Source organism: Pogona vitticeps, chromosome 1, assembly GCF_051106095.1.
Source record: "Pogona vitticeps strain Pit_001003342236 chromosome 1, PviZW2.1, whole genome shotgun sequence".
In the NCBI taxonomy this organism is placed as follows: Eukaryota; Metazoa; Chordata; class Lepidosauria; order Squamata; family Agamidae; genus Pogona; species Pogona vitticeps.
This window is the reverse complement of record NC_135783.1, coordinates 44106189-44132394: the sequence shown is the minus strand read 5'-3', so window position 1 is coordinate 44132394 and position 26206 is coordinate 44106189. Positions and strand designations below refer to the sequence as shown.

The 26206-nt window shown below is 42.2% G+C and overlaps 1 protein-coding gene across 4 annotated transcripts in view; it reads left to right on the top strand.

The window, feature by feature from the left end:
• The window catches only part of DAAM2 (dishevelled associated activator of morphogenesis 2), a 276268-nt gene that overhangs the window by 97614 nt on the left and 152448 nt on the right, over positions 1-26206 (top strand). For all 4 annotated transcript variants that reach the window (XM_020785056.3, XM_020785053.3, XM_078383030.1 and 1 more), the window contains one exon: positions 5541-5745. In XM_020785056.3, coding sequence (XP_020640715.3) covers positions 5572-5745 — 174 coding nt within the window. In that variant the 5' untranslated portion in view covers positions 5541-5571. The remainder of the gene's footprint in view (positions 1-5540; positions 5746-26206) is intronic.

Sequence of the window (26206 nt, the reverse complement as noted above, 5' to 3'; positions counted from 1 at the left end):
AGATGTATGGTATGACTAAAGCTGAGCCCAGGAAATTGCTTTTAAGAAGAATGAATGTAAGGACAGGCTGAAACCATCAGTAATTGAGCAGTGGTAGGAAGATGGTCTGGGTCCCAGAACATCATTCTTCCATTGATTTGTAATGGATGGCATCAGCGCATCATCTTAAAAATAACTTTTCTGTCTCTGAGCAGAAGACCCCAGGGTAGCAGGGGGAATCTGGGAACATGAAGGACACAGGCATTCCAGGTAGTGTCTCAGTGACAGCTTATTTGGAATTGGCAAGGTGTTGATTCTGAATAAACTGGGTTACATTAAGAATGCGTGCCTGGAATTTATTTAGGCAGGAGGTTGAAAAGCAGCTGACAGAACCCGAGTGGATAGAAGGATGCTAATTGTTTATTAAGCTGATACAATTGATTCATGAGGAGTGAATGAAGTTGGGTCACTGATAGACTGCAAGGAAGGAAAGTTTTGATACCTCTTTGCATTTGTGTGTGTGTGTGTGTGTGTGTGTCAACAGATGTAGGTATACGACCTGATTTACTTCTTAGCATAAATAATTCAGATCATTACTTTCCATACTAATGTTAGATTCCAGGGGACCATCCTTTTGTGACACCAGTGACACTGATGGACAGTTCTGGAGTTGTTGGGTGCAACTTGAGGTGATAAGTTTTTATTTTGCATCATTCATTTTGTGGAAAAAAATATAATTTATTATTTTTATTATTTTATTATGGTTAGAATTGTTTAAACAATTTTAAACAGTTCAGTGAAAAAAAAAGTGGCCTGCAGTCCAGCTTGTGAAATTATCACTCAGAGAGCCATGTTTAACTTGGCACTGAAACAAAACCAGTGTCGGCACCACTCTGGCCTCTTCAAGGGAAGTGTTCCACAACTGAGGTGCTGCAACTAAGAAAGCTCTTTTCATTAATTTATGTAGCATTGCGTCTTTCGAGTGTTTGTTTACATGTTGCTTATTTGACTAGAGCTGCCTTTCATTTTTTGTGACGTGTGAGGAAAATACCTGAGTTCTAGTTCAATTTGGACTCCAGGTCAGCAAATGAAGTGAACTATTCCCCCCCCCCAAATCCCCCCAGAGAAAACGAGCACTTCTTGCTCAATTCTGAATCTAATTTGTGCCTATCTTGTCCCTGATTGTGCCACCAGGACATTATCTACCCCATCTCCATTACCTGGTTTATGCTGTTGTGACTGTTTCAGCAGTAGTGATCTGAAGGAAGGGAGGTCTTCCTGTTTTCCCATATCCCTCCCCACCTTCTTTGATGTTTGGAATTTGGTAGCAGCAAACACCTTGAGAAGGGGATGGCAGAGGATGAGATGGTTGGACAGTGTCATCGAAGCAGCCAAAATGAATTTAACCAAACTCTGGGAGGCAGTGGAAGACAGGAGAGCCTGGCATGCTCTGGTCCATGGGGTCACCAAGAGTCGGACACGACTAAACGACTAAACAACAACAACAAGCAGAAAACACCGGTGCTTGGGACACTGCTATATCAATATGCAAACACCAGGAGAATAGGAAGATCACTGGGCCTGCCAGTGGTACAGTGGTGCCTCGCTTGACGAGGATAATTCATTCCGTTGAAATCGCTGTTAAGCGAAATCCTCGTCAAGCAAAACGAAAAAGCCCATTGAAATGTATTGAAACTGGCTCAATGCGTTCCAATGGGCTAAATACCTCAGCGTCCAGTGAAGATCCTCCATAGGGCGGCCATTTTCAGTGCCTGTAAAGCAAGGAATCCATCCTGAAAACACAGCAGGAAGCCATTTTGCACTGTGGGCGGCCATTTTAGAGCTACCGATCAGCTGTTTCAAAATCGTCATTTAGCGAAAAATCGGTTCCCGAAGCAGGGAACCTATCATTGTTAAACGAATTTTACCATTAAAATATCGTTTTGCGATCGCAAAAACTTCGTCAAGCGGTTTCATTATTTAACGAGGTAATTGTTAAGCGAGACACCACTGTACTTACTCTCCAGCACTCATTGAGTGAATCAGTCAATAGAACCTCTTCTCTGGCTTGAATTACTCTTTGACCTGGAGAAAGAGGAGGATGTAATGACTTTTTCTATAATAGAGGTATGCTTTTTATGAGAGAGTGTCACTTCAGTGCATTTGTAAAGTTTAGCTACTGGTGCAATTCCCTTAGAGATGTAGATTCTTGCTTATCCTTTTCTTTTGCATGACAAGAAGAAACTCTACTAATTTGTAAAAGACTGGAGTATAGTCTGATGCACTCAATAAGAAGTTTTGGACTTCGGAGAAGAATTTTTATGCAAATAATGCAGAATGAATAATCTGGACTTCATGCTAGTGTGGAAAAACCATGAACAAAACTATGGTAGTTGCTAGTTTCTTTCATAGGCTTTTAAGAATTGGAAGATTGGATAAGTTGTCTGCATTTCTCACCCATCTCCCCTGTGCTTTCCCTGTGTGTGTTTTGCTTTTGAAAAGGAGAGGACACAAATTTTACACAAATATGTTTTCAGCAAATTTCATGATCTAATGATAAAAAAGAGCTTACTCCTCTAACATTCCTAGCCTCTCATGTGCAGGAGTACTTGAAAATTCATAATTGATGTGTCTCATCATGTTGAGCCTGCCTAAATCAACAAGAGTGAGAAATATAGCTGGTGTTTTTCATATGCCTAAAATTCACATATTGCATCATACTCTTATACGGTATGCTAATGTGGAAGCAGTGCTACTCATCTGGTCCCCTACTCTCTTAAATGGGTGCAGATAATCACTGCACTTGTATGGAGGCCTGCAAAAAGTCTACAGTACTTGGTTACCTCCTTGATAGGAAATGCAGCAGCATGCTTTAAAAAATCAAAAAAAGGGTGAAGGGGTTAAAAATGGAAATCTCATCTTACAACTTACTCTGAATATCTTTTGTGCTTTATATTCTTTGTCCCAGCCACATGTTTTTCAATAAGAAAGTTAGCTTATCTATTTTCAGTATAATAATAATAATAATAATAACAATAACAATAACAATAATAATAACAATAATAATAATAATAATAATCATCATCATCAATCATCAATCAATCATGTCCCATCAATTCAGTTCTGACTTATGGCAATCCTTTCCTGGGTTTCCTAGGTTGAGAATATATAGCAGTGGTGTACCATTTACTGAGGGTGACCTGGGACTGTGCAGCTTGCCCACGGCCACACAGGTTGACTGTTCTACCTGGAGCAGAGATGAAAAGGCCTGGAAAAAAACCCAGAATATTGGGGATGGTCCCCCCCCCCAGTTTTCCCCCAAAGCTGTTATATATGGCTTCAGAATTTGCGGAAATTTTACATCTCTACACAAGAGGCACAGTGGAGAAGTGAATTTCCACTCTTGCTCCCCAACTAGGTGTGGGCTGGATAAATCAAGTGTCAGGTGGATACATAATTGGCTACAGAATCGTACTCAGAGGATGATGATTAATGGGTCCTTATCTAACTGAGAGGAGGTAACAAGTGGGGTACCCCAAGGCTCAGTCCAGGGCCTGGTGCTCTTCAATATCTTTATTAATGAGTTAGATGAGGGAATGCTTGTCAAATTTGCAGGTGATACCAAATTGGGCAGAATAGCTAATACCCCAGAAGACAGAGCCAAAATTCAAAATGAAGCTTGATAGGATGGAGCACTGGGCCGAAAGCAACAGAATGAAATTCAACAGGGATAAGTGCAAAGTACTGCACCTCGGGGAAAAAAAACCAATTGCACAGTTACAAGGTGGGGTATACCTGGCTCAGCAAAACTACAAGCGAGAAGGATCTTGGAATTGTCATGGATCACAAGCTAAATATGAGCCAACAATGTGATATGGCTACAAAAAAAGGCAAATGCTGTTTTAGGCTGCATTAATAGAAGTATAGCTTCCAAATCCCATGAGATGCTACTCCCACTCTATGCAGCACTGTTTAGGCCTCATCTTGAGTATTGTGTCCAGTTCTGGATGCCACACTTCAAGAAGGGTACTAACAAATTGAAACAAGTTCAGAGGAGGGTGACAAGGATGATCAGGGGGCTGGAAACCAAGCCTTATGAGGAAAGGCTGAAAGAATTGGGCATGTTTAGCCTTGAGAAAAGAAGACTAAGAGGTGATATGATAGCACTTTTCAAATACTGTATTTGAAAGGCTATCATACAGAAGAGGGGCAAGATCTGTTCTCGATCATCCCAGAGTGCAGGACACACAATAATGGGCTCAAGTTAAAGGAAGCCAGATTTTGGTTGAATGCCAGGAAAATACTTCCTGTTAGAGCAGTATGACAGTGGAACCAGTTGCCTCGGGAGTTGGTGACTGTTCCAACACTGGAGGTATTCAAGAAAAACTTGGATAAGCACCTGGCAGATATGCTTCGATTGTATTCCTGCATTGAGCAGGGGATTGGACTTGATGGCCTTGTAGGCCCCTTTCAACTTCACTTTTCTATGATTCTCTGATTTCCCAGCTTCTGCCTCTGTAACAAGATGCCTAAACCAGTGAGCTGTCTAGCCAGCTATTTGCAATATAACAAGTGTAATATTAAATGAGTGATTTGTACTGAGCCCATCCAAAGTTGATACATGTCTGAACTGAGATACAAGTCTGTGTCCAAGTGAAGTGCTGGAATGCATTTCATCACACTGTCTTTAGAGTTTTCCTAGCTGTCCAGCATGATCAGGTTGTTAAGCAAAGACAGTGGTACAAATCATAGATTTCATTCAGATATAATGAAAATTTATGGTTTGTCTTCATTGGAACAAACTATAGTTAGCTTGGGGCTTGAGTACTCCTCTTGTCCTTGCTCCTGGTATGCAACTGGAAGTTCAGAAGCTTTCACTTCTGTTTTAGACTAACCATGATTAAGTGTTACAATAGAAACATGACAGGCTGTGATTAGTCTTAACTGTGACTGATTATTTGATGAAATCCAACATGAAAATGTAGTTATGAAGTAGTTTGTTTCAGCTGATTAACTACAGTTTTTTTAGTGTAAACATTCAATGCTAAATTGTGGTTAATTGAAATCAGCACTGCAAATGCATATTCCCCTTGTAAAGTACTGTATATAGTTAGAAATGAAAGTGTGCAAACTTGTTGCAAGAAGACTTCTCTGGTCTTTTAAAGAAATTTATTTTCACAAGTATCCAATATTACCACATTTTAGTTATGTATTGGTTCTAACAAATGGGGTTTTGTTACAGTATTTCTTTGATCAAGATGATTAAAATTGTACTTAAAAGAAACAAAACAGATTCTGGGAATATAAAATGATGCTCAGTACTTCTTTTTTTTACACGATCCATCAAATATAAGGAAAAGCTTCCTGAACAAGAGGTTAATAGCTCTTTGACACAGTCCATTTTAATAGAATACTTATGTGCTACATCAATTTTTTTAAAAAAATTGCTCAGTTCCTATAGTTTAAGAGTTGTTATTTTATTAAATTGTATCATTCACAGCAAATATTGTTTGGTTTCTTGGTCTTATTTTAAATATTCTCTCTCCTACTTTGTTTTTCAGATCATGATAATTAGATAACAGCAATATCACAATGACAATGGCTCCCCGAAAAAGGAATCGTCATGCTTTGGGGTTTCTTTGCTGCTTTGGGGGAAGTGACCTACCTGAAATCAACCTCAAGGACAATAACCCCCTGCAGTTCTTGGAATTCTCTGTGCCAATTCCACCAGCAGAAGAACTCAATGCAAGGTTCTCTGAGCTTGTGGTGAGTTCTCTTCCCCCCCCTTGCTTTGTGGTGGCTAAAACATGTCTGTCTCAGTGGTTGTTGGACTTAGTTTTGAGATCTTCCATTACTGTGTTAAAATCTTAAACTCCACTTTTTAATATTTTGGGGCCTTTCAGGGGCAAAACTCAAGAGCTTGAAGAAATTAGAATACCTTCGCTTTCCCAAGCTCTTCTAAAATTTTTACTCACAGAATCTTTCTGGCTAGATTGAGCTCAGATTATCGTAACTTTACTCACAGAGAAAGTTGAGGAAACTTTAAAACTGGGATTTTTAAAACTGGGAAAGTTCAGGAAATATATCTTTGTGAATCCTGGTATGAAAACACGTGATCTACATATTTCAGGTTAATATGTGGATTAATACTTGGCTATCTGTTAGTTTTCCTGATTTTCCACATGTTGCAGGACAATTCTTCCTAGTTTAAATGTATCAAAATGTGCATTTCAGATATGTGTGCTTAAAGAAATAGCACATCTGATGTTAGTTAAATAGTTCAGATGATATTTTTAAACTTATGGATTAATGTGAAAATGGAGTGAAACAACCTTGTGGGTGGAAAAAATATGTGAATGTGACATGGAGTAGAAATAGGTAGTAATCCAAGTCTAATTGAAGACTGACTGTGTCAGTTTTGTTGTCATACATTGTTAGGATTCAGATCCACATGCTGTGTATGGAAATTCTTTCTGATCTGTATATTTGTGGAATAGTAAACACTTTAGCCCCACTTCTCAGGGGATGCTTTTATTAGTTCTTGTTTTCAGGTTTTTCTGTGCTGCTTTCTGTGTAGGGAAAAGAGTCAAGTGTGAAGAGTCTCTTGGAAACTATTGTAATCTGAGCAATATCCAAATGGAAAGAAGCTGTGAGTGTTTATGGGCAGTGGCATTTGGGAATGGAAGCCAGGCTTGTAGGCAACAGAATTTGCCTCCTGGGCTTGGCTTGCCCATTGCAGTGACTTCTACTTTGTAGATAGCAAAGTACAGTAAAGCAGGCTGCATGGGTATTGATTGACTGAGCTGAGATGTTAATTGAATTAGAAAGGTTCAGTCTCTAAACTGCCCAGTGTAAATCAATGACCTAGAAATGTTTGAAGACAAGTGGCAAATATTGTATACTAGCAGTTCTACTCTGGAACCTAATATTGTGTGGGTGCACCTTTACAAAGTTATTGCATTTACAGAGGAGTCTTTTGAGATGCAGACGGAGAACCCACAGTGAGACAAATATGTTGCTGGGCCCAGTGAAGAATGTCCAACAGTTACAGTTTGGCCTTTGGTATTTGCCATCTGTTTTGTCAAAAAGATAATAATGCATTTGACTGCATTTGTGTTTGTAAAAACCATGAGCGTATCATTGTGCTGAGCATTAAAATGTGTGTCACTGCTCTTATCTGTTTTTTTAAAGGGAAGGGAAACAGTAACGAAATCCAGACTAATCACCCCAGTAAATATTCATTACCCTTGGATGTTTTACCTGCTTTCTTGGGAACATCTTGGTTATTTCTATAGTTGGTTTTAAGCCAGCTGAAACTCTTCCCCCTCCCCTTCTGTTGATTTTATCTTTTTAATCCTCTCCAAATTTCTGGCACGTGTTTTGAAAGTGCTGTTCTGTATGGAAAGCGTGCTGCTGTAAGATTTTGTGCTTTTTTTTGCAGCTTAGAAAAATCGGGTTGCTTTATCAGATTCCCAGATAGCAACAAGGATGGTTTCCTTGAATTTACTTGAAAGATTTTTCTCCCTGCACTTTAGCTTACAGAATTCCATAGTGAGTGGAATTCTGGGTGCTATAGTTTGCAAGGGTAACTTTTCCAAGATTTGTTTTTGGTCACAGCACAGATTCCCATGCCTTCTGATGGATTCCCATGCCTTCGGTGTAACTGCTCATTTCTTTAGCCTTACCTGCATGACAGAGTATTTTCCTTCACTTATCGCAAACAGAACAGCAGCACATAGACATCTTGTTGGCCATTCCGAAGTTTTTATTTACAGTAATCTTATCATGGAGATTAAACAGCACCAACATTTTTCAGCTGATTGTGTTCCTCTTTGCAGATTAGCATCCTCTGTTTCATGTTTGTTTTTATTCCCTTGTTTGTTTTTTGGCCCTTGATACATATATTTTCTTAGATCACCTGGTTCTTTAGCTTACCTATCCCTTTTTTTCAACCTTCTTGCTACTGACTCATTGATTGATGTCTGATCATATGTATCTTCTTATATGATTTGTTGACAGATGGTTGTTATTATTGTTATAATTGCTTCAATTTATATACCGCCTCATAGTGCTATTGGATGGTTTACAACACTCTGGGTGGCTTACAACATCATTATACAGACAACACTGCTCCCCAGAGACCTGGTACTTAGTTTATTGACCTCAGAAGGATAGAAGGCTGAGTCAACTTTGAGCCAGTTACCTCAATCTGCTGGGTTCGAACTCAAGTTACAAATTTAGGCTTGACTGCATTTTAACCACTGTGTCATGGGGTTATGTAACTCTGGCCTTGACTAAATGTTTTCCCCACTCCCCTCATCTCACTAGTCACGTTTAATCAACTTTTGATAGGTAATTTATTATGATGATGAATACATTTTTGACCGGGAGGTTAAATTTCAAGCACCACCTCACCCAGTAGCCTGACTTAGTTTCTTGAATAAAATGTGGCAAAATATTCATTCGAGCCTGCTTTATCACTTCTTGTCTGTTTGTGTCTCTGTGTTGTCAACCACAAGTATTACCTTTGCACGACAAAGAGTTCTGGCGATTGCTAAGAAAGCTCTGAAGATTGAGTATAAATTGGCCAGTGTCTCTAGCTCTTTAAGTACTCAGACACAAGACGGTGTCTTATACTATATCAGATCTTTGGTTTCCATAGCCCAGTATGGTCAACTGTGACCACCAGCAGCTCTCCAGGATTTCAGTGGGATTCTTCCTATTCTGTCTATCTACAAATCCGTGGTATCCCTCTGGATAGAGTGGGCGGCATATAAATTAAATTAAATAAATAAATAAAATCCCCTGGTAGTCTCGCATCCAGGTATTAAGCAGGCTCAACAGTGTTTTGCTTCAGAAATCAAGAGAGATTGGGTGTGTTCAGTGTGGTATGGTGAAGTCTTCTCTCTCTCCTGACTCCATGAAACAAAGAACGAAGGTTTCCCTGTACTTCAGAGGATGCTGGATGGCAGTTTTGCACCCCATCAGTGGTGAACCTGGCCCAAAGCCATCGTTCCAGGCTGACCTGGCAACCTCGCCGTTCTTCTGTTCCCATCTGGCACAGTGCATATTGCTTGTAATGAAGTGCTGCTGCAGTTGGTGGTCTGTGCAGCATGTGCCAAGCTGGTTGAGTGCCTGCTGGCAACAAGGGCTATTGTAAGAACACATGTTTTTCTTTGCACAGATTTATTGACTGAACAGGAAACAGAGGAGAATCTGGAAGAACTCTTAACATCAGCCACCAGGGAGGGAGGGAGGGGAAAGAGTTGTACCCCCAATCCCCAGACCCTTTGGTCACCAGTGAAGATGTTGTAACAGACCATTGTTGGGTGGAGTTCTGTCTTTTGTTTCTTTCCTGGGTTGCTCAAATATATACATTGTGGCAACAATTTGCTTTTTTTTTTTTTGCCTCTTTTGATACTGCACGTTTTACTGCCTGAGTGGACTGAAAAGTCCATAAAAAATCTACCACAGATTCGAGCTATTAAACAACAAGCATTTTGAGCCAGCAATCAACTCAGAAATGCAACATGAGCCTTGTGTGGAGAGGATGGGTAACAAGAGAATAGTTACTTTTAAAGCTTAATATGAAGAGAGATTAAGATGTTATCTCCTGCTGGTTTCTGGCATTACGGTTCTTTTCTCTTTACAGTTGTAGGCTCCTTTTTTAATTTAAAGAGGAGTAATAAAAATAAATAGATGATTGGTGTGATATACATACTAGATCCTTCACAAGCAGCATTTTTGGAACTATAGCTAAAGCCTATCATGGCCTAGAAAGTAAATGTTCACCCTTTCTGGTCCTTCTTTTTACAGTTGACTTCCTTGGGTGGGACATTAGGCAACATGTACTTTTTCAACTACCTCTTCCTCTTGTGCAGCATAACGTCATGCTTGAGACTTTATTAGAATCCTCCAGTCCACTATTATTTATTTGTGTTCTTCAACTTTCAGCTTGGATTAGTATTAAGTAATGAAGTTGTTCATTAATAGATAAAAATAGAAGGTGCAGAATTTCATTAATTTGTCATACTTTGTGTATTTGTGTGTCACACGCTTCCATTGGCCTGTTTGGAAACACTGAATAAATTCAATGTCTGTCTCTGGAAGATTTCCTTCTGGGTACTTGCTAAACAAAGAACTCCTTATAAGACTATAAGTTGGCTGGATAGCTCAGTGAGTTAGGCATCTGGCTGCAGATTCAAAGGTTAGGAATTCAGTTCCCCACTGTGCATCTGAGGAGAGCCAGTCTGTGTGGCCTTGGGCAAGTTGCACAGTCCCAGAATGCCCCCCCCCCCAGAAGGGAACGATGAACCAGTTACCTCCCAATGTAGTGGGTGCCCCATTGCTGGAGGTTTTCAAGAAAAGACTGGACAGTCATCTGTCAGGGATGGTATGGGGTCTGGGATGGTATGAGGTCTCCTGCCTTGGGCAGGGGGTTGGACTAGAAGACCTCCAAGGTCCCTTCCAACCCTACAACGATTCTGTGATTCTATGAGTACTCTCTATTCAGAAAACCCTGAAAATAGTCACTATAAGTCAGAATTGACTTAACAGCACACAATTAAAGAGTATAAGAGTGCCAAGGGTCAAAGCCACTACCAGCAACTTCAGTTTCTACTTAGAGTTAGTAAGGGTCTTGTGAAAGAATCACAGCAAAAACTACAGTAGAGAAGGAGGTACAATTTTAATTATTTGATTTATTTGAAAAAAAAATGTTCAGAGGCACTGGTCATGAAAAAGTTGGCTGCAATGACAGAGAATAATCGTATGTGCGTTTACTTCAAAGTGACTTCCACAGTGAAATTTGTGCCCATATAAATGTGCATAGGATTTTACTCTAAAATCAGATGAAACCAACCAACCCAAACCCTGGCAGAGTACACTGGTTAAGCAACCTGATGCTCAGATGTCTTGGATTGTAACCTCCACAAGCTTCAGGCAGCATGGCCTATGTCAGAGATTACAGGATTATAGGAGCTGTCATCCAAAAATGTTATAGCATTGTACTAGGACTGAGGAGACAGAGTTTCCCCACTCAAGACATGAAACTCATTTGGGGAAGATGAGCCTGTCACTCTCTCTCAGCCTAACTTATCAACACTGATGTAAGGAAAAACTGAGATCATGCTGTGAGCTCCTTAGAGGAAGGATTTAAATTTAACCAGTTAATTAAATCCGTATTGTGATGCCTCAGAAACTCCATCTATCAGATAGTAAAATGATGAACCATGAAATAAAAGTCCCAATAAAAGTAATCTCCTATCAAAAGGAGAGAATAGGTAATGGGGGTGGCTGTATACATAATATTTCCAAATAACCTGACCTTCATCTGATGGTATTTTAATTGCCATTTGAACCCTGGAAAAGGCCATTCTTATAAAAGGCTGAGTGGAATGTCCCCTTTAAGTTGGTGGCTGTTGACATGATTAACTATCTAACAGTAGAACATACAGATATTTCTATTGAATTTTGCTCCAAAGGCCTATTAATGAAGATTCACTCAATGGGTTGATTCAGAATTATATGATATCAGACTGGGATTTCTTAAAAATAAGGCGGCAGACCTTCATAGATAGAATGAAGAATTTTCCGCTTCTGCCCATTCTTTACTAATTAGATGTTTTTGGCTTCAGTTTTTACCATGTTATACTCTTTGTGAATATTTTCCTTGGCTCCATCTTCCTGAAGCATAGGGACATGCCACTTTCATTGTAAATCCTGAAAGGTCACATTTAATGGCTGAAGAATCTATGAGAACATGCCAACTCTTTTTACCCTGCCCAATCCACATACATCACAGGGGCATCATGACAGTGAAACCAGTCAGCCTGTGTTCAGATTCAATTCTTTGCTGACTTGCTCTTGTCATCTCATACTATTCAAGGGAAAGATCCATGTTTCTTCTGAGGAAAGGGTAGTGGAAATACATAGCAGTGAAAAGGAAATGCTTTTAAAAAATTGTTAAGAACTCGCTCTTCCCAATAGTCTTCTGTAGCAGTGATGGGCAAAAGGTGGCTTGAGAAGGGTACAGGTGCCCCCCCCCAGATGTTTTTGCAGCCCTAAATTCTCCATACTCTCCAGTCCCTTCATTGCCAGCCTTAAAATGAGTGTTCCTGCTTCTGGTTGTACAGTAAATAGGAAGTGATTGGTCTTTCAACTAGGCTGCAGAATATCTTTGCATCATTTAATACCAAAATATACCTATTTCCAGAACTTGAAATGGATTTCTGAGCATCCCCGCTTTTAGGTTTCTGGAGGTCCCTCAGCAAATTAGTCATGGTGTTTGCTGAAGTTGCCCAGTCTTGTTTTGTATCAGAACTGGGGCTCCTCTGGAAGCAAGTAGGGGCTGTTAAGATTTGAAACTTCAGCACCTAGAAAGTCATAGCTTTCTCAGCCCTGCTGTTTTAATATGCCATTCATTCACCTTTTAATACTTCCAATTATTTTAATGTTTTTATTGCCTCTGTTATTATTATCTGAATACCCATAAGCCATCATTCTGGACTAGGTCCGCACAAAATGCCAAATAAAATACAAAAAATGAAAGTAGAAATACAATGTAATAATAATAATAATATCTATCATATTTTTCCATGTTAGACCCCCTCAGTGCATAAGATGACCTCCAATTTTGACCCTTGCCAGAGGCGGAGGAAGTCAATGGGCAGCCGTGAGGCTGTGCCTCCACCTCCAGCTACTGCCGCCGCCCCCCCATCGCTGCCTCCAGCACCAGTGCTGGGGCTCACCTCCATCTCACATTGCTGCCTTGTCCCCTGCCCAGAGGGAGCTCGCAAGTGGCGTTGGAAGAGGCGATCTGGTGGTGGCGGCAACAGCAGTCAATGAGCAACCGCAAGAGGTGGAGGCAATTGTGCTCAGCCGCCTCTCACAGCTGCCAATTGACTGCTGCTGCCTGATCGTCTCCTCCAGCACCAGTGCTGGGGCTCACCTCCAGCTCACGTCACCGCCTTGTCGTCTGCCTGAAGGGAGCCTGCAAGTGGTGCTGGAGGAGGTGATGTAGAGGCAGCGGTGGCAGTCAGTGGGCAGCCGCAAGAGGTGACCAAGCATGACTGCTCCTTCGCCTCTTCGCTCCTTACATGTATAAGATGATCCTCAATTTTTCCTCTAAGGATTTTAGGAAAAAGTGTCATTTTATACACAGAAAAATATGGTATTTTCCATATTTATAAAAAAATACACAACAAATGTGAGCCTATTGAGCATATAACCCTGGGAAGTCTTCTTCCTTACCATATGCCCATTTCAGAATTGTTAGGAGCTCTTTCCCCAGCTATTAGTCAAAGCCATAGCTCTTCAAGATGTGAGAGGGGACTATTGGCTAAAATAGGAAGTAAACTGAAAGACTGAGGGGTACCTGCGAGGGTCTTTTGAGTCATACTTGGACAAGAAATTTGGAAGCCTGTTAAAGCCTTGTTCCAAAGAGAGGCAGATTTCACCTTTTACTCACCTTTTTTTGTGGAAATTTTGAAAAGAACAAAAACAAACAAACCTCTCACTTTCCCCCACTTAGCTTGATACTGTGGGCATGGAAATCCTAAAATATCAACTTAGTCAAGATTAAGCAGAGGTGGATATCAGTACATATTTGCTTCCTCCCTGCCTGCCTAAAATAATTAGGGGGAAAATCAAGTGTCGTTTTATACATGGAAGGAAGCAATCGCGCACACGTGCCTCTTGCCACCGCCGCTGCCTAATTTCCTCTTCCAGAGATCACAGTTTGTCCCCTCTGGTGGCCCCGAGGCAGCAGCAGAAGGAGATGGAGGCGAAGGAGCAGTCACACACGCTTGGGCCTCTTGTTGCTGCCTCCTCCGCCCACCCGATCACCACCTCCAGTGGGACTGACGGGCTCAGCTCATGTCGCCGCCTTGTCCCCTCCTGTGGTGGAGACAGGAGGAGACAGAAGTGGAGCCAAACAAGCACTTGTGTGTACTCGGGCACCTCTTCCTGCTGCCACCACCAGATCACCTCCTCCCACAATCTCCTTAGGGCAGGGGACAAAGCAGCAACGTGAGCTGGACGTGAGCAGTAGCACTGGAGGGATAATCTGGCGGGCAGTGGACACAGCAGGAGGTGGAGGAGCAGTTGCCCATTAACTGCTCCTCTGCCTCCATCAAGGGTCAAAATTAGGGGGGGCTTTTATACATTGGGGGGGTCGTATATACAGTAAAATATGGTAATACAAACTAAAATAATGAAAAGACTTACACTGCAAAGCCAGTACACTGTAGGGATTATCGTATTGGACTAGGATTTAGGAAAACTGGGTTCAAATCCTTATTTATCCATTTGACTTTGGGCATAAAATGTACTGGGTAGCCTGTTATACCTTTTTAGCTGGCTGTTTCGCAAACAGGTGTATATGACTGATTTCTCTTGAGCTCATTGGAGGAAGGATTACATATAAGTGTAACAAATAACTACATAGAACTGTATTTAGGCTGAGAGGCTTGGAGCTATTTCAGTTATTTGTATCAACAAGAACACTAACTCCCAAACAAATACAAATTTAAAATGTCAGAACAAATAGAAAGCCTTCAACCTGGCTTCAGAAGGAATATGCACATTCAAGACAGCAGAACAGATTTGTGAAGCTGTTTCCTTGAGAAGATCAGAGGGTTGACACATAGATATATTTGTGGGAGCATCTGATAGTGTTGTCCTTTTTCATGTGCTTTTCCTGTCCTTCAGTACATGTGTACAGACTATATTCATTTAAAGAAGGATTTTAGCATGGTATATCTGTCGCCTGCACATGTGGAAGTAATCATGAGATGAATGATATTACAAGAAGTATCTATAGCCAAGGTACGCCTTTTCTTTCATGGTACTGATGAGATGACTGGGGATAAAAATGGTACTGATGCTATCTCCTTAATACTAGTTCAGCTTTGTGTCATTATGTAACGGTTAGCTAGCAAAGGAGCTAAACAATGAGCCTCTATTGCTGACATGGCTAGGGGATTTTAGTATAGCTGCGGAACAACAATCTTATTTGGAAAGGAGCCAGTGGATTTTCCTGAGTCATAAAGCCCCAGCAGAATCTAGTCATTAACAGCCAGGTGTCAAACTGGATCTGAGGATTTATGTACTTGCTGGTCCACGTCCTTTATTAATTTTATTGTATACCCTCTGCAGGGAAAATTTACCATATTTTTCGCTCCATAAGATGCACCTCTCCATAAGACGCACCAAATTTTTAGGAGAAGAAAACAAGAAAAAATTAATCTGTTTTCTTCTCCTAAAAATTTGGTGAGCCTTATGGAGAGGTCCATCTTATGGAACACACCCTAGCCCCCTCTGGCCCCGTGGGGGGTGGGGTGGGGTGAGCCTCCAAAGGGTCCTAGGGTGTGTTCCAGGACCCTTGGAGGGTCACCCTGCCCCCCGTGTGGCCAGAGGGGGTGAAATCACCACCTTCAGGGACTCTTCTGAAGGTTTCCAAGCCTCAAAAGAGTCACAGAAGGTGGCGATTTCGCCCCCTCTGGCCCGGCGGGGGGGGGCAGGGTGAGCCTCCAAAGGGTCCTAGGGTGTGTTCTAGGACCCTTTAGAGACTCACCCTGCCCTCCCGGGGGTCAGAGGGGGTGAAATCGCCACCTTCTGGGACTCTTCTGAAGCTTCCCAAGCCTCAAAAGAGTCCCAGAAGGTGGCGATTTCGCCCCCTCTGGCCTGGCGGGGGGGCAGGGTTAGGGTTGCCAGATGTCCGGCAAAAGGAGGACATGCCTTCCTTTTCAGGAGCATGTCCTCCGTCAGGCAGGCAAGACTAAAAAACTCCAAAATGTCTGGCTTTTGTATCTCACCCCACCCCTCCGTCTCCCCCACCCCCTGCAGCCAAACCTCTCCCTGCTACTTCCTTGGTTGAGGCCCTTGTAAAACCTCCCATTCTTCCAGAGATTGGAGGGAGATAAGGTGGCTTGATTGTTTAGGGCTGTTCCAGCCCCGAGCAATCAATCCCTGGCTTGTGGATGGCTGCTTCTGCCTGAAGCTGAATACGGCAGGAAGGAGCGAGAGAGATGGATGGATGGAAATGGACAGGAGTGAAGTGAGTGTGCACTGGCTTGCCTGCAGGAGGGGAGGCTGTTCTGGGGTTTGGGGTGGTGGTGGTTCAAAGCCAGGGAAATAGGGGCCAGTCCGGTCCTCCTTCCTCCTAAAGCCGGGGAACAGGAGGCACTTTTATTCCCCCTTCTGCCCTGATCCCCACAACCCTGGGGCATGTGCAGAGTGTGTTTCCAGGTCCAGGAGTATATGCAGAGTTATCCTCTATGCTTGTGGGAGCTGGAACATACACACATACACAAGCGGATTTCTCTCAGCTTGAGAAATTGCAAAGGGTGGAGAAAATGGCTTTGTGTGTGAATCTGTCTGACTGCAAATCCATTTTCTCCACCTTTGCTTTTCTCAAGCTGAGAGAAATCCACGCCTTCTGTTTTTTTTTCCTGGTTTTTATAAAGTGTTTCAAATCTGTCACACAACTTTTTAAACTTTATTTCACTTTATTATGCTTTTATTAAAATAAAAAAAATCAATAAATAAAACAAGGGGGATGGATCTCCATTAAAGGAAGGAATAGATTGTCTCCATTGGTCCTGGGAGCCCAGTAAGTTTATATGTAGATTTGTTTTGTTTTGTTTTTATTTTTAAACATTTTTTAAAACACGAAAACACAGTGGCCAGTGGATTCTGAGTTTTGTAGTCCAAAAAAATGTAACTTCCCAGTCTTGACCTATCAAGACTGAGTAGGTTGAATGGTTATGGTATTGCCCCATGATCAAAGAGCTATTCTCCCCAATACCTAAGTCCAAAAATGACATGCCCCCCAACCCACCCCGTGCACAGATCCCCCACAGTATGTCCTCCTTTGTCCTCCTTTTTGGCTTCCTATGCCCTCCTTTTCGTACACATGTATCTGGCAACCCTACCCTCAGAAGTAAATGGTACACTACTGCTATATATTCTCAACCTAGGAAACCCAGGAAAGGGTTGCCGTAAGTCAGAACTGAATTGATGGGACATTATTTATTTATTTATTTATTTATTTATTTATTTATTTATTTATTTATTTATTTATTTATTTATTTATTTATTTAATTATTATTATTATTATTATTATTATTATTATTATTATTATTATTATTATTATTATTATTATTATTATTATTATTATTATTATTATTATTCCAAAAGTGACATGCCCCCCAACCCCAACCCACCCCGTGCACAGATCCCCCCCAGTATGTCCTCCATTGTCCTCCTTTTTGGCTTTCTATGTCCTCCTTTTCGTTCACATGTATCTGGCAACCCTAGGCAGGGTGAGCCTCCAAAGGGTCCTAGGGTGTGTCCCAGGACCCTTTAGAGACTCACCCTGCCCCCCCCGGGGTCACAGGGGGTGAAATCGCCACCTTCTGGGATTCTTCTGAAGCTTCCCAAGCCTCAAAAGAGCCCCAGAAGGTGGCGATTTCACCCGCGCTGGCCCTGTGGGGTGGGGGTTGGGGGAAGCATCACAAGGGTCCTGGAAGGCTCACTCGGACCCTTGCAACGCTCCCCCCATCTCCCCACGGGGCCAGCGCAGGCGAAATCGCCAGCTTCCAGGATCTTTTGTGAGGCTTGAAAGGCTCAGAAAAGGTCCTGGAAGCTGGTGATTTCGCCCCCACTGGTCCCGTGGGGGGTGGGGGTGGAGCCCCGCAAGGGTCCTGAAAGGCTCACTGGGACCCTTGGGAGGCTCCCCCCCCCACAGAGCCAGTGGGGGCGAAATCGCCACCTTTGCTCCATAAGACACACAGACTTCCTCCACACTTTTTTTTTGGGGGGGGGAGTGCGTCTTATGGAGCAAAAAATATGGTACATATGCATTGATTTTTTTTACTAGATATTAATATGAAGCATGTGTGAAATAGCCACTATGTGGCTCAAAGACTACATATAGAAGTCTTGCCATTCTCACAAGCAACAATCACCTAAAATCTGGCATGGGTGCCATGGGCCTGCAGTATGGTTTTTAGAATTGTAGTTGATTAAAATCTGACTGTAGCCTGCAGTATTATATTTGGATATTGTCATTATGTGCTGTCAAGTCACATCTGACATAAGTAACCACACATATAAATGCTGTTCAAAAGGTGCTGTCAGGTCTTGCAAACTAAAGTCTGTGTCTTCCTTTATTGAGCCAGTCTGTCTGACACTAGTTCTTTTTTCTTCCTGCCTTCACCTTTTCTCACTATTGTTGTATTTTCCTACCACTGTTCTCTTTTCATTATATGTCCAAGGTATAGTAGCCTCAGTTGAGTTGCTTAAGCTAAGCATCTAGAGAGAGTTCAGGCTTAACTTGATCTAGAATTAAAACTTAAAATATTCTCTGGTTCATGTAATTGCCTAATGAGCTGCATAGCTAGGGATCTGCATATTTATTTAACAATTCTTATAGTAAGCTGGAATCTAATGGATTTGTGCCCTCCTGTCATATGAAGAGTTAGGTATTTAATTAGTTGGAAATGATTCTTTCCCATGATAAAAGCCTCATGTGACTGGTTGATGGAGGAGGAGGGGGGAGAGTATGGTGTTATCTCTGTTTAATCAATTAATCACCCTTGTTTGCTATTGAACAATAAGCTGACTTCCTCTAATTGTTGAGCAAATTGCAATGTGAAAAGTACATAACTGGCAGAGAGCCATTGGCTCATTAGCTAAAGCAGACCTTAGTAATTGAGGAGTGTGAATTATTGTCCTGACAATAGCTCCTCTGTCCTTATCTTCCAGGCAACACTTTGCAACCTGACCCTAAAACAAGGCTGAATCTGGGTGGCATTTCCATGGTACTTAGATGGATCTCTGAGTATTTTATTCCATGGAGTGCCTTTTGGAAGCACCTGTAGCTGTTTGGTAACCACTGGCTGTATCATACATAGTTCAGGACAAAGCTGGGGTAATGTAATTATATAGTTGGAGCAGATTACAGTGGTGCCCCGTATAGCGACGATAATGCATGCAGCAAAAATCGCTGCAAAGCAATTTCATTGCTATGCGGTTTTTAAAATCCCATAGAATGCATTGAAACCCCTTCAATGCGTTCCTATGGGCTTAAAACTCACCTTTAAGCAAAAATCCTCCATATGGCGGCCATTTTCGCTGCCTGGTAAGGGAGGAATCCTGGTGTAAACGCAGCGGCCGGCCATTTTTTTACCCGGTGGCCATTTTGGAACTGCCGATCAGCTGTTGGAAAATCATCCCTATGTGATGATCGGTATGCGAAACAGGGTACCGATCATCGCAAAGTGATTTTTTCCTATCTAAAACATCGCAATGCAATCACTTTTGCGATCGCAAAATCTTCCTTGCTATGCGGATTTGTCGTTAAACGGGGCGCCCGTTAGGCGAGGTACCACTGTACTTGCTTCTTTCTCATAGACACACTTGTGGAAAGAAAGATCCTGTGGGATCCACCTGCTGGTTTGGTTGCCTCATTCAGATGGGATTCTCTTCTCCTGGCTTCAGAGAATCTTATTCAGCTACAGATCACCCAACTTAATTTTAAGCCTTAAAATAATGTACCAGTGTTGGTTATAGGGGTCCCTTCTCTGGCTTCTTTGCCTTAACCATTGTGAAAGAAAAACAAGTAGCCAAATACAGTTCTTAACACTAGGAAAAGGTCCCTATCATTCTCTGTATCCCTGCCTTATCACATTTGCTTGGAATATACAGCCTCTGTAACACAGAATGAGGTGACAAAACTGGACGGGACCACTTCATAGTGGTGGTGAAAGAGACAAATTCATTATGTTAGCTGGCCACCCCTTCAGATTCTCTTTACATTGTGTATACTGTACGTGTATTTTGCTCAAAAAATGCAACTCCTGGTTCTCAGAGGCCCTGGAGGGTAGAGGTGTTATGCATTTCAAACATCATATTGAACCTAACTTATAGTATGGATCATCTGGCAATGCTGTGTTGCAACAGGAGTGCCACGTGTAGATTGGCTGTCTAAATTCACTTTCAATAATTCTCATTAGCAGGGCTCTAGTTTGACCTCTGGCGCTTTTACATAACATCGTTAGAGCGAATTAAAGGTTAGCCAAGGCTGCGTCCTGCGGCCGGAGCTTTTGCTCAGCAAAGTCATTTGGTAAATAGGAGGCAGGCAAGCGACTGTGCTGCTGAGGAAGTGAGAGGACGACACCAACGCCCTGCCCTGGAAATGCAGCTTGCTTCTGGCACGGGGCCCTCACTTTTGGGCGCAGTAATTCTCTTCTCCCTCCCTGGCCCTCTCCCGTGTGAGCCTGCCAACTTTTGTTTTGAGCAGGAAGTGATCCGAGAGGTGTGTGCCTGCTGATGTCCTTTGGCTGAGCTGCCAAAGTGTGGATTCGCTGGGAGTCTTTTCTGAACTCATTAACAAGAACAGAACAGGCCGACTGAAGAGGAAAGAAGCATGGGTGGGGAAGGCGGGAAAAGTAGCCGCTATTTCCTAATAACCTTTCCCACACCTATCTTCCCTGCTTAGGGGCTCATTCAAAGGGCTCTGGCTTTAGAAAATAAAGAAAAAGAAGAGGTGGGAGAAGGGAAGTGAGGGGAGGAGAAGTGAAGAAAAAGGAAATGAAATGCAGGAAGATGGGATTTCTGCTGAGCCAGCAGATGCTCTTTTGCTATATTGTTGTCCAGAAGCTTGTGTTGGGTCAAGTACATGACACAGCTTTCCATATTACCTAAATTCACGTGTGTGTTGTGCTCCAGCTAAGGATTTGTGTAGAACAGGAAAGGGTGTCTGTATTGGAAAAGTCCTCCCCATGAATCTGGGGACTTGTTGGGGACTTGAAGGTGGTTGCACCATTGTCAGTTTAGGTTAGATACAGCCAGGGTCTCTCCTTCTTCCTTCCTGAACCTGGAATTCACATTAGTCTGCAGGGAATGGACATTGGAAGGGTTGACAGTACAGTGTATAGGAGTTGCTGAGACATTGTGAAACCTTGGGTTATGTTGAATTCAGGTCTGGTTTGCACACTGCAGGGGTTGAATTGATGTCTGCACAGCTCAGTTTGTAAACTTGTTGCTGCCTCTCCCCTCCGCCTACAGAGTTTTCAACCTGAGTATTTGTTATCAGAGTATCAGAAAAGCACAATATATTTCTGCAGAGCTAATATCTCCCACAAATATGATTTTTGATGATGACAGTGTCTCTGGTGATATTTTTCTTGTTGGTTTTTAACTTAAAACCTCCCAAAGCATCACTCAGCAGTTGAAATAGAGGAGCTTAAAAGTAGTTCAACTGTAGATGGTTCATTAAGCAACATGCCTGACAGATCTCTGCCATGACCATTTTGGAGCATTCATTTGTAATTTCTTTGCCCTAGTCCTTGGGAAGTGAATTTTATTTGCAAAGGCTTGTGTTGAATTCTTGATTTCTTGTGGTCAAATAAGGGTATCGCTTCTACATTGGGATTGTGTAAAGGACCACACAACTCACTCTGTTGTTCTCTCCCTGTTGCCTTTCCCATACCTTACTCCTCCTCCCCCTGCCAGAAGGAGAATGTGAAATATAGTCCTGCTTCTTATGCTCGGAATCCTATCAGACAAGGAGTGGGACCTAACAAGGTCAGGTGGTGCTGTGCCTCGCTCCCCTGGTTCAGAAGCTGAGAGAATTGCATCCCTTACAATATCCCTGTACTACTCCCATGTCAAAATGTAAGATTGCCTTAGATGTATTTTGGGCAATTCCTTTCTTTCTGTCACTTATGACAGTGGTCCCCAACCTTGGGCCTCCAGATGTTCTTGGACTACAACTCCAAGAAGCTTTCACCAACACTTCTGCTGACCACGGTTTCTGGAAGTTGAAGTCCAAGAACATCTGGAGGCCCAAGGTTGGGGACCCCTGACTTAGAAGATAAAAATTGATATAACTTGTCCCTGACTCCCTTCCACCAGTCAGCCTAGCTTATCACATTGCAGGAGCATCATCTTGTCATCTTCTTGAACATATGTAGATACTCCTTGGCCAGGCTGCTAAAAGGAGAGGAGAGGCAGCATTAGTAGGAGGGAGAGACATGTCTCCAATTGGCTTGGCCAAGGAGAATCTGCTCAGAGAACTGGATGATGGTTAATACCATTGAGGTGACGGAAAATGGATATTGTACAATGATGCAATAGAAAACAAAATTAATCAGTGGTACATCTATAGATTATCTCAAGCATTATCTTATGTTGTTACTGCTCTTTATAACTGCAGGTGCATCCGAAAACATGCTTTTCTTTCTTTTTGGAGAAATTTAGTATCTCCAGTTCCATCACCATGAATCTAAAAACCAACCTACACATGCAATGTGGGGTCTCGACTTACGAACGACCCTACTTGCGAACAATTCAACTTACGAACCCGCCCTATAGGGGAAAATAAGGACTCGACATAGGAACTTCCCTCGAGTTACGTGCAGGAAAAAAAGTGCCCCCGCCCTCCCCTTAGAGGCTTCTGGAGGGGGAAAAAGGGTCAGAAACTTAAAAATAAATAAAAGAAAGTCACTTACCAGGCCTTGGTAGCCCCCAAACAGCAGGAAAAAGAGCAGGAAACAGCTAAAAGCCGACACCCAGAAGGGAGCCTGGCAGCCATTTTGTGATTTCCCCCCCTCCTGCACCCTCCTCTCCCCGCCTATCAGCTGATGGGCTGGCTCTGAAGAGGCTTGGGGAGGCTTGCTCAGCACCTAAAAAGCCTGCCTGTGTGTCTTTGTGCTGAAAAAAATCAGCACAACATGCTTTAAAACATGATTTAAAATTGGCTTTGTTGAAAAAAAAGATTTCTAAAGTGCTTTGCAAACTGTTCCCTGCCTTCCTCCTCCTTTCCTGAACCTAAGGGAAAAAAAGAAAAAAATATCCCCCTCTAGTGGCAGAAGGCGGAATAGCAGCTTCCCATTAGTTTCTATGGACGGAAAAGAGCAGATACAGATTAAATGGTTTTCAATGCATTCCTATGGGAAATGCAGATTCGACCTAAGAACTTTTCGACCTAAGAACCACCTTCCAATACGGATTAAGTTCATAAGTCGAGACCCCATGGAATTTGAAGACATGAACAGACAGGCTTTATGAAGTGTGGAGGAAGTGATTTTAGGAGGCATCTATTTTCATGGTGAAGAACGTGTTGTTAAAAATGCCAACTTCCAACACACTTAAAAAAATACCTGCACCCTTAAGTTTGTTGCAGTGAAGAATCTTTGGAACATTATTCCAAAGCAAAACATTTTGCTTCTGTGTGAATACGGATTTTAAAAAATGCCCTATGAAAATGTCTACTGCAAGTATTAGGCTGCATCATATGTACTGTAGTTCAGTAACAGAGTTTTGTCTCAATATATAATGCTGACAGTGTATTTGTGACTGAAAACATACTGGCTTCTTCAGTTCTACCTAAGTAACTTTATGACTGAGTTGATGTTTGAACCCAAGAAGGTTTTAATCCAGTCTTAGCCCCTGATTCAGCTGAAATGTTTATCAAACCAGGAATAAACATTGAGCCTGAGCTTCTTCCCGTCCTTCCTTCCCTAATATACTGGTTTTCATGTTTCACTAATGTTTTGTTAAAACCACAGTTCTCAATTAATTTTTAAATAGGGTAAATAAGATTTAATCTCAGTTTCTGAACTGTGGTTGACTTTGGTGTCACAGCTAAGCTAATGAACCAATACTGAAAACTCGTTTTCCAGTTCAGATTAAATAGGCAAATGTGGTTTAAACCAGTGGTTCACAACTCTGGGTTCATAGATATAGGAGTATGTCCCCCAACTGGCATGACCAGTGATCCAGCTATGTATGGGAACTGTAAAACACCCCTTGGGACTCCAAACAGGGGACCATTGCTTTAAGCAAACCATGACTGAAGCTCAAATGCAGGGAAAGAAAGGGAGATAAAATGGGGAAGGTGAGAAGGCTCAGTTTATTATGGTGAGAGTGTTAGACTTAACTTGCCCCACTGTGTTGCACCTGCTGTATGAGGCTTTGTCCAAGTAACAGCCCCCAGATAACGAGACAGCACTCATTAAAAGAAATGCAATGATTTTCTAACATAGGGGTAGGCAACTGTGGCTTTCTGCATAATGTGAGAGTGCAACTCTCACTAACTGTAGGTAGCGCAACCAATGCTGAAGAGTCAATTGCAATCCAGCCATATCTCCAGATTCATGGTTGCCCAACCCTTGTCTAGCAAGCAGTGGCTATATATGACTTTGTGACCATCCTGTTCTATTGGGGCTTGAAATATGCCAAGAAAGAGGAAGCAGTCAGACTGTGTTTTCTCTGAGTGGGTCGGGCCAGACGGGGTCCAATGAAGGCAAAGGCAGATCAAATTAGTTAAAATCTCTCTAAGCAAGTCAAGGTAGAGGGGAATTTTTCCTCAGTGATGCTAGATTGTTGTTACAGCTGTATACTGAATCCTGAAGTTGGCTAACTGTGCCTTCTTGGAGGAGCTGACTGTATTTCTCAAGTGCTGCTCACTGGTTTCTGTAGCTGTTGGCTTCTGCAAGTTCAGGGAGACAGAGACATTATTTGTGCCCCCCCCATGACTCCCAAGATGATGGTTGTCCCACATTGTCTGATAGGGAATGTGCAGAAGAAGCTGCTGAAGGTTCTCTGATGCATGGATCATTCCTGTCTCACTTTGAGTCTCTTCCTACTGCAAGACCCTGCAGTGGGGAGTTGAGAGAATGACATCAACAACAAAAGATTCATTACACGTTGGGTGGTTTAATTTGGAAGAGGTTGAGCAAATATGCTCTAAAATATTAATGGCAATTAATTCAGAAGTCACCTTTCCAAATGGTTCACTTACTGTTGACTGTGTGGGATGGGGTTGGGGGGAGAGACCCACCACTTACGTGTTATTAGAGAAAACATTCTTTTCAATGTGGAGTTCTGATTCACAGTGCCTGTCGCTCCTTTATGCCAAGGATGATGCAAGTCCACTCACAAAATAAACTCTTCAGTGCATTCATTGCAGAGGGGGGTGTAGGGAGTGTAAAACATTTTAAAAGAAATATTCCGAAGCCTGTTACTAATACAAGAATGCATCTGCCAGGCAGTATAAATAGTAGTAGTAGCTTTATTACGGTCAAAGACCAGTAGGGAGGTATAAATAGCTTATTTTGCCATGTGGTCTTACTCAGTCCATATGTTAACACCATAATAGCTATGCCAGGTTGGCCCCTATTTTGGAAAGGACCACAGTGCAAGCTTCTTGATCATCATCTTCACTGTATCCCCATGGTTCTATACTTTCTCTAAGGCCAAAGATGTCAGGACTTGGTTTAGTCTGCATTCATTAATCCCAAGGATGCTCATAAATTACAAGTGAGAAGAGTTCAAGACCCATCTTTGTAGTTGCAATGCAAAAGGCTGTAGAGGAGACATGTTCCAAAAAGTTTAAAAAAAAATCAGTATAAACCAACATTCTGCCATCCCACTGAGGAGTTTCTTTGTGGTCCGTTTTTCTTCATTTATAGAATGACAGACACGTTTGCAAAGTTGATTTCACCAGACTTGGCCATGCAAGTGGAAATATAATGCAATTGTTTGGTCTCGGTTTGGGCATCTGCTTTTCTTTTTGAGACCTGCTTGCTCTTAGAATTAAGATTGGGTTGCATGTGCAAAGGTCCATTCATACACCTTTTAAAATACTTGGTAGCCGGTCAGTGTGAGGCCTCTGTTCTTCAGCCCATATAATCTGATGCTTGGTGATCCTTCCCTACATGTTCAATAAATTTCTTCAAAGAAAAGGGTGCTTGGGGAATGATCTCTTCATTTCCAGTGGTTCACTTCAAGGTGGAAGGCTGTGTGTGCTGAGTTCATTGTAAGATGTACCAAAGGAACAGTGTTTGTATAAAACATATGCCAACATTTGTTTGCAGTGAAGGTGGAGTGGAGACAGTTGTATAAATAAATAAGAAGGAGGGTGGAATCCTTACACAAAGAAACGTAAACTCACAAGTGCCTACTGCACTTACTTATCAGATAGTTGGCACAGTTTTCTGCTATTAGTCCTTCCTATTTAAAAACCTCTTCTCTCTGTGGTGGCTGCAGTGAATGAATACAGCTATGTGGAAAAGGATGTAGAGAGTCAGAGAAAGTTCCAGGAATTCTGAAGGTAGACTTAGCTGTGGCCAGGAGTAACTTGAGAGCTAGTGTAGTGCGGTAGATAGTGTACCCAACTAGGACTCAGGAGACCTGGATTCAAATCCTTGTTCAGTCA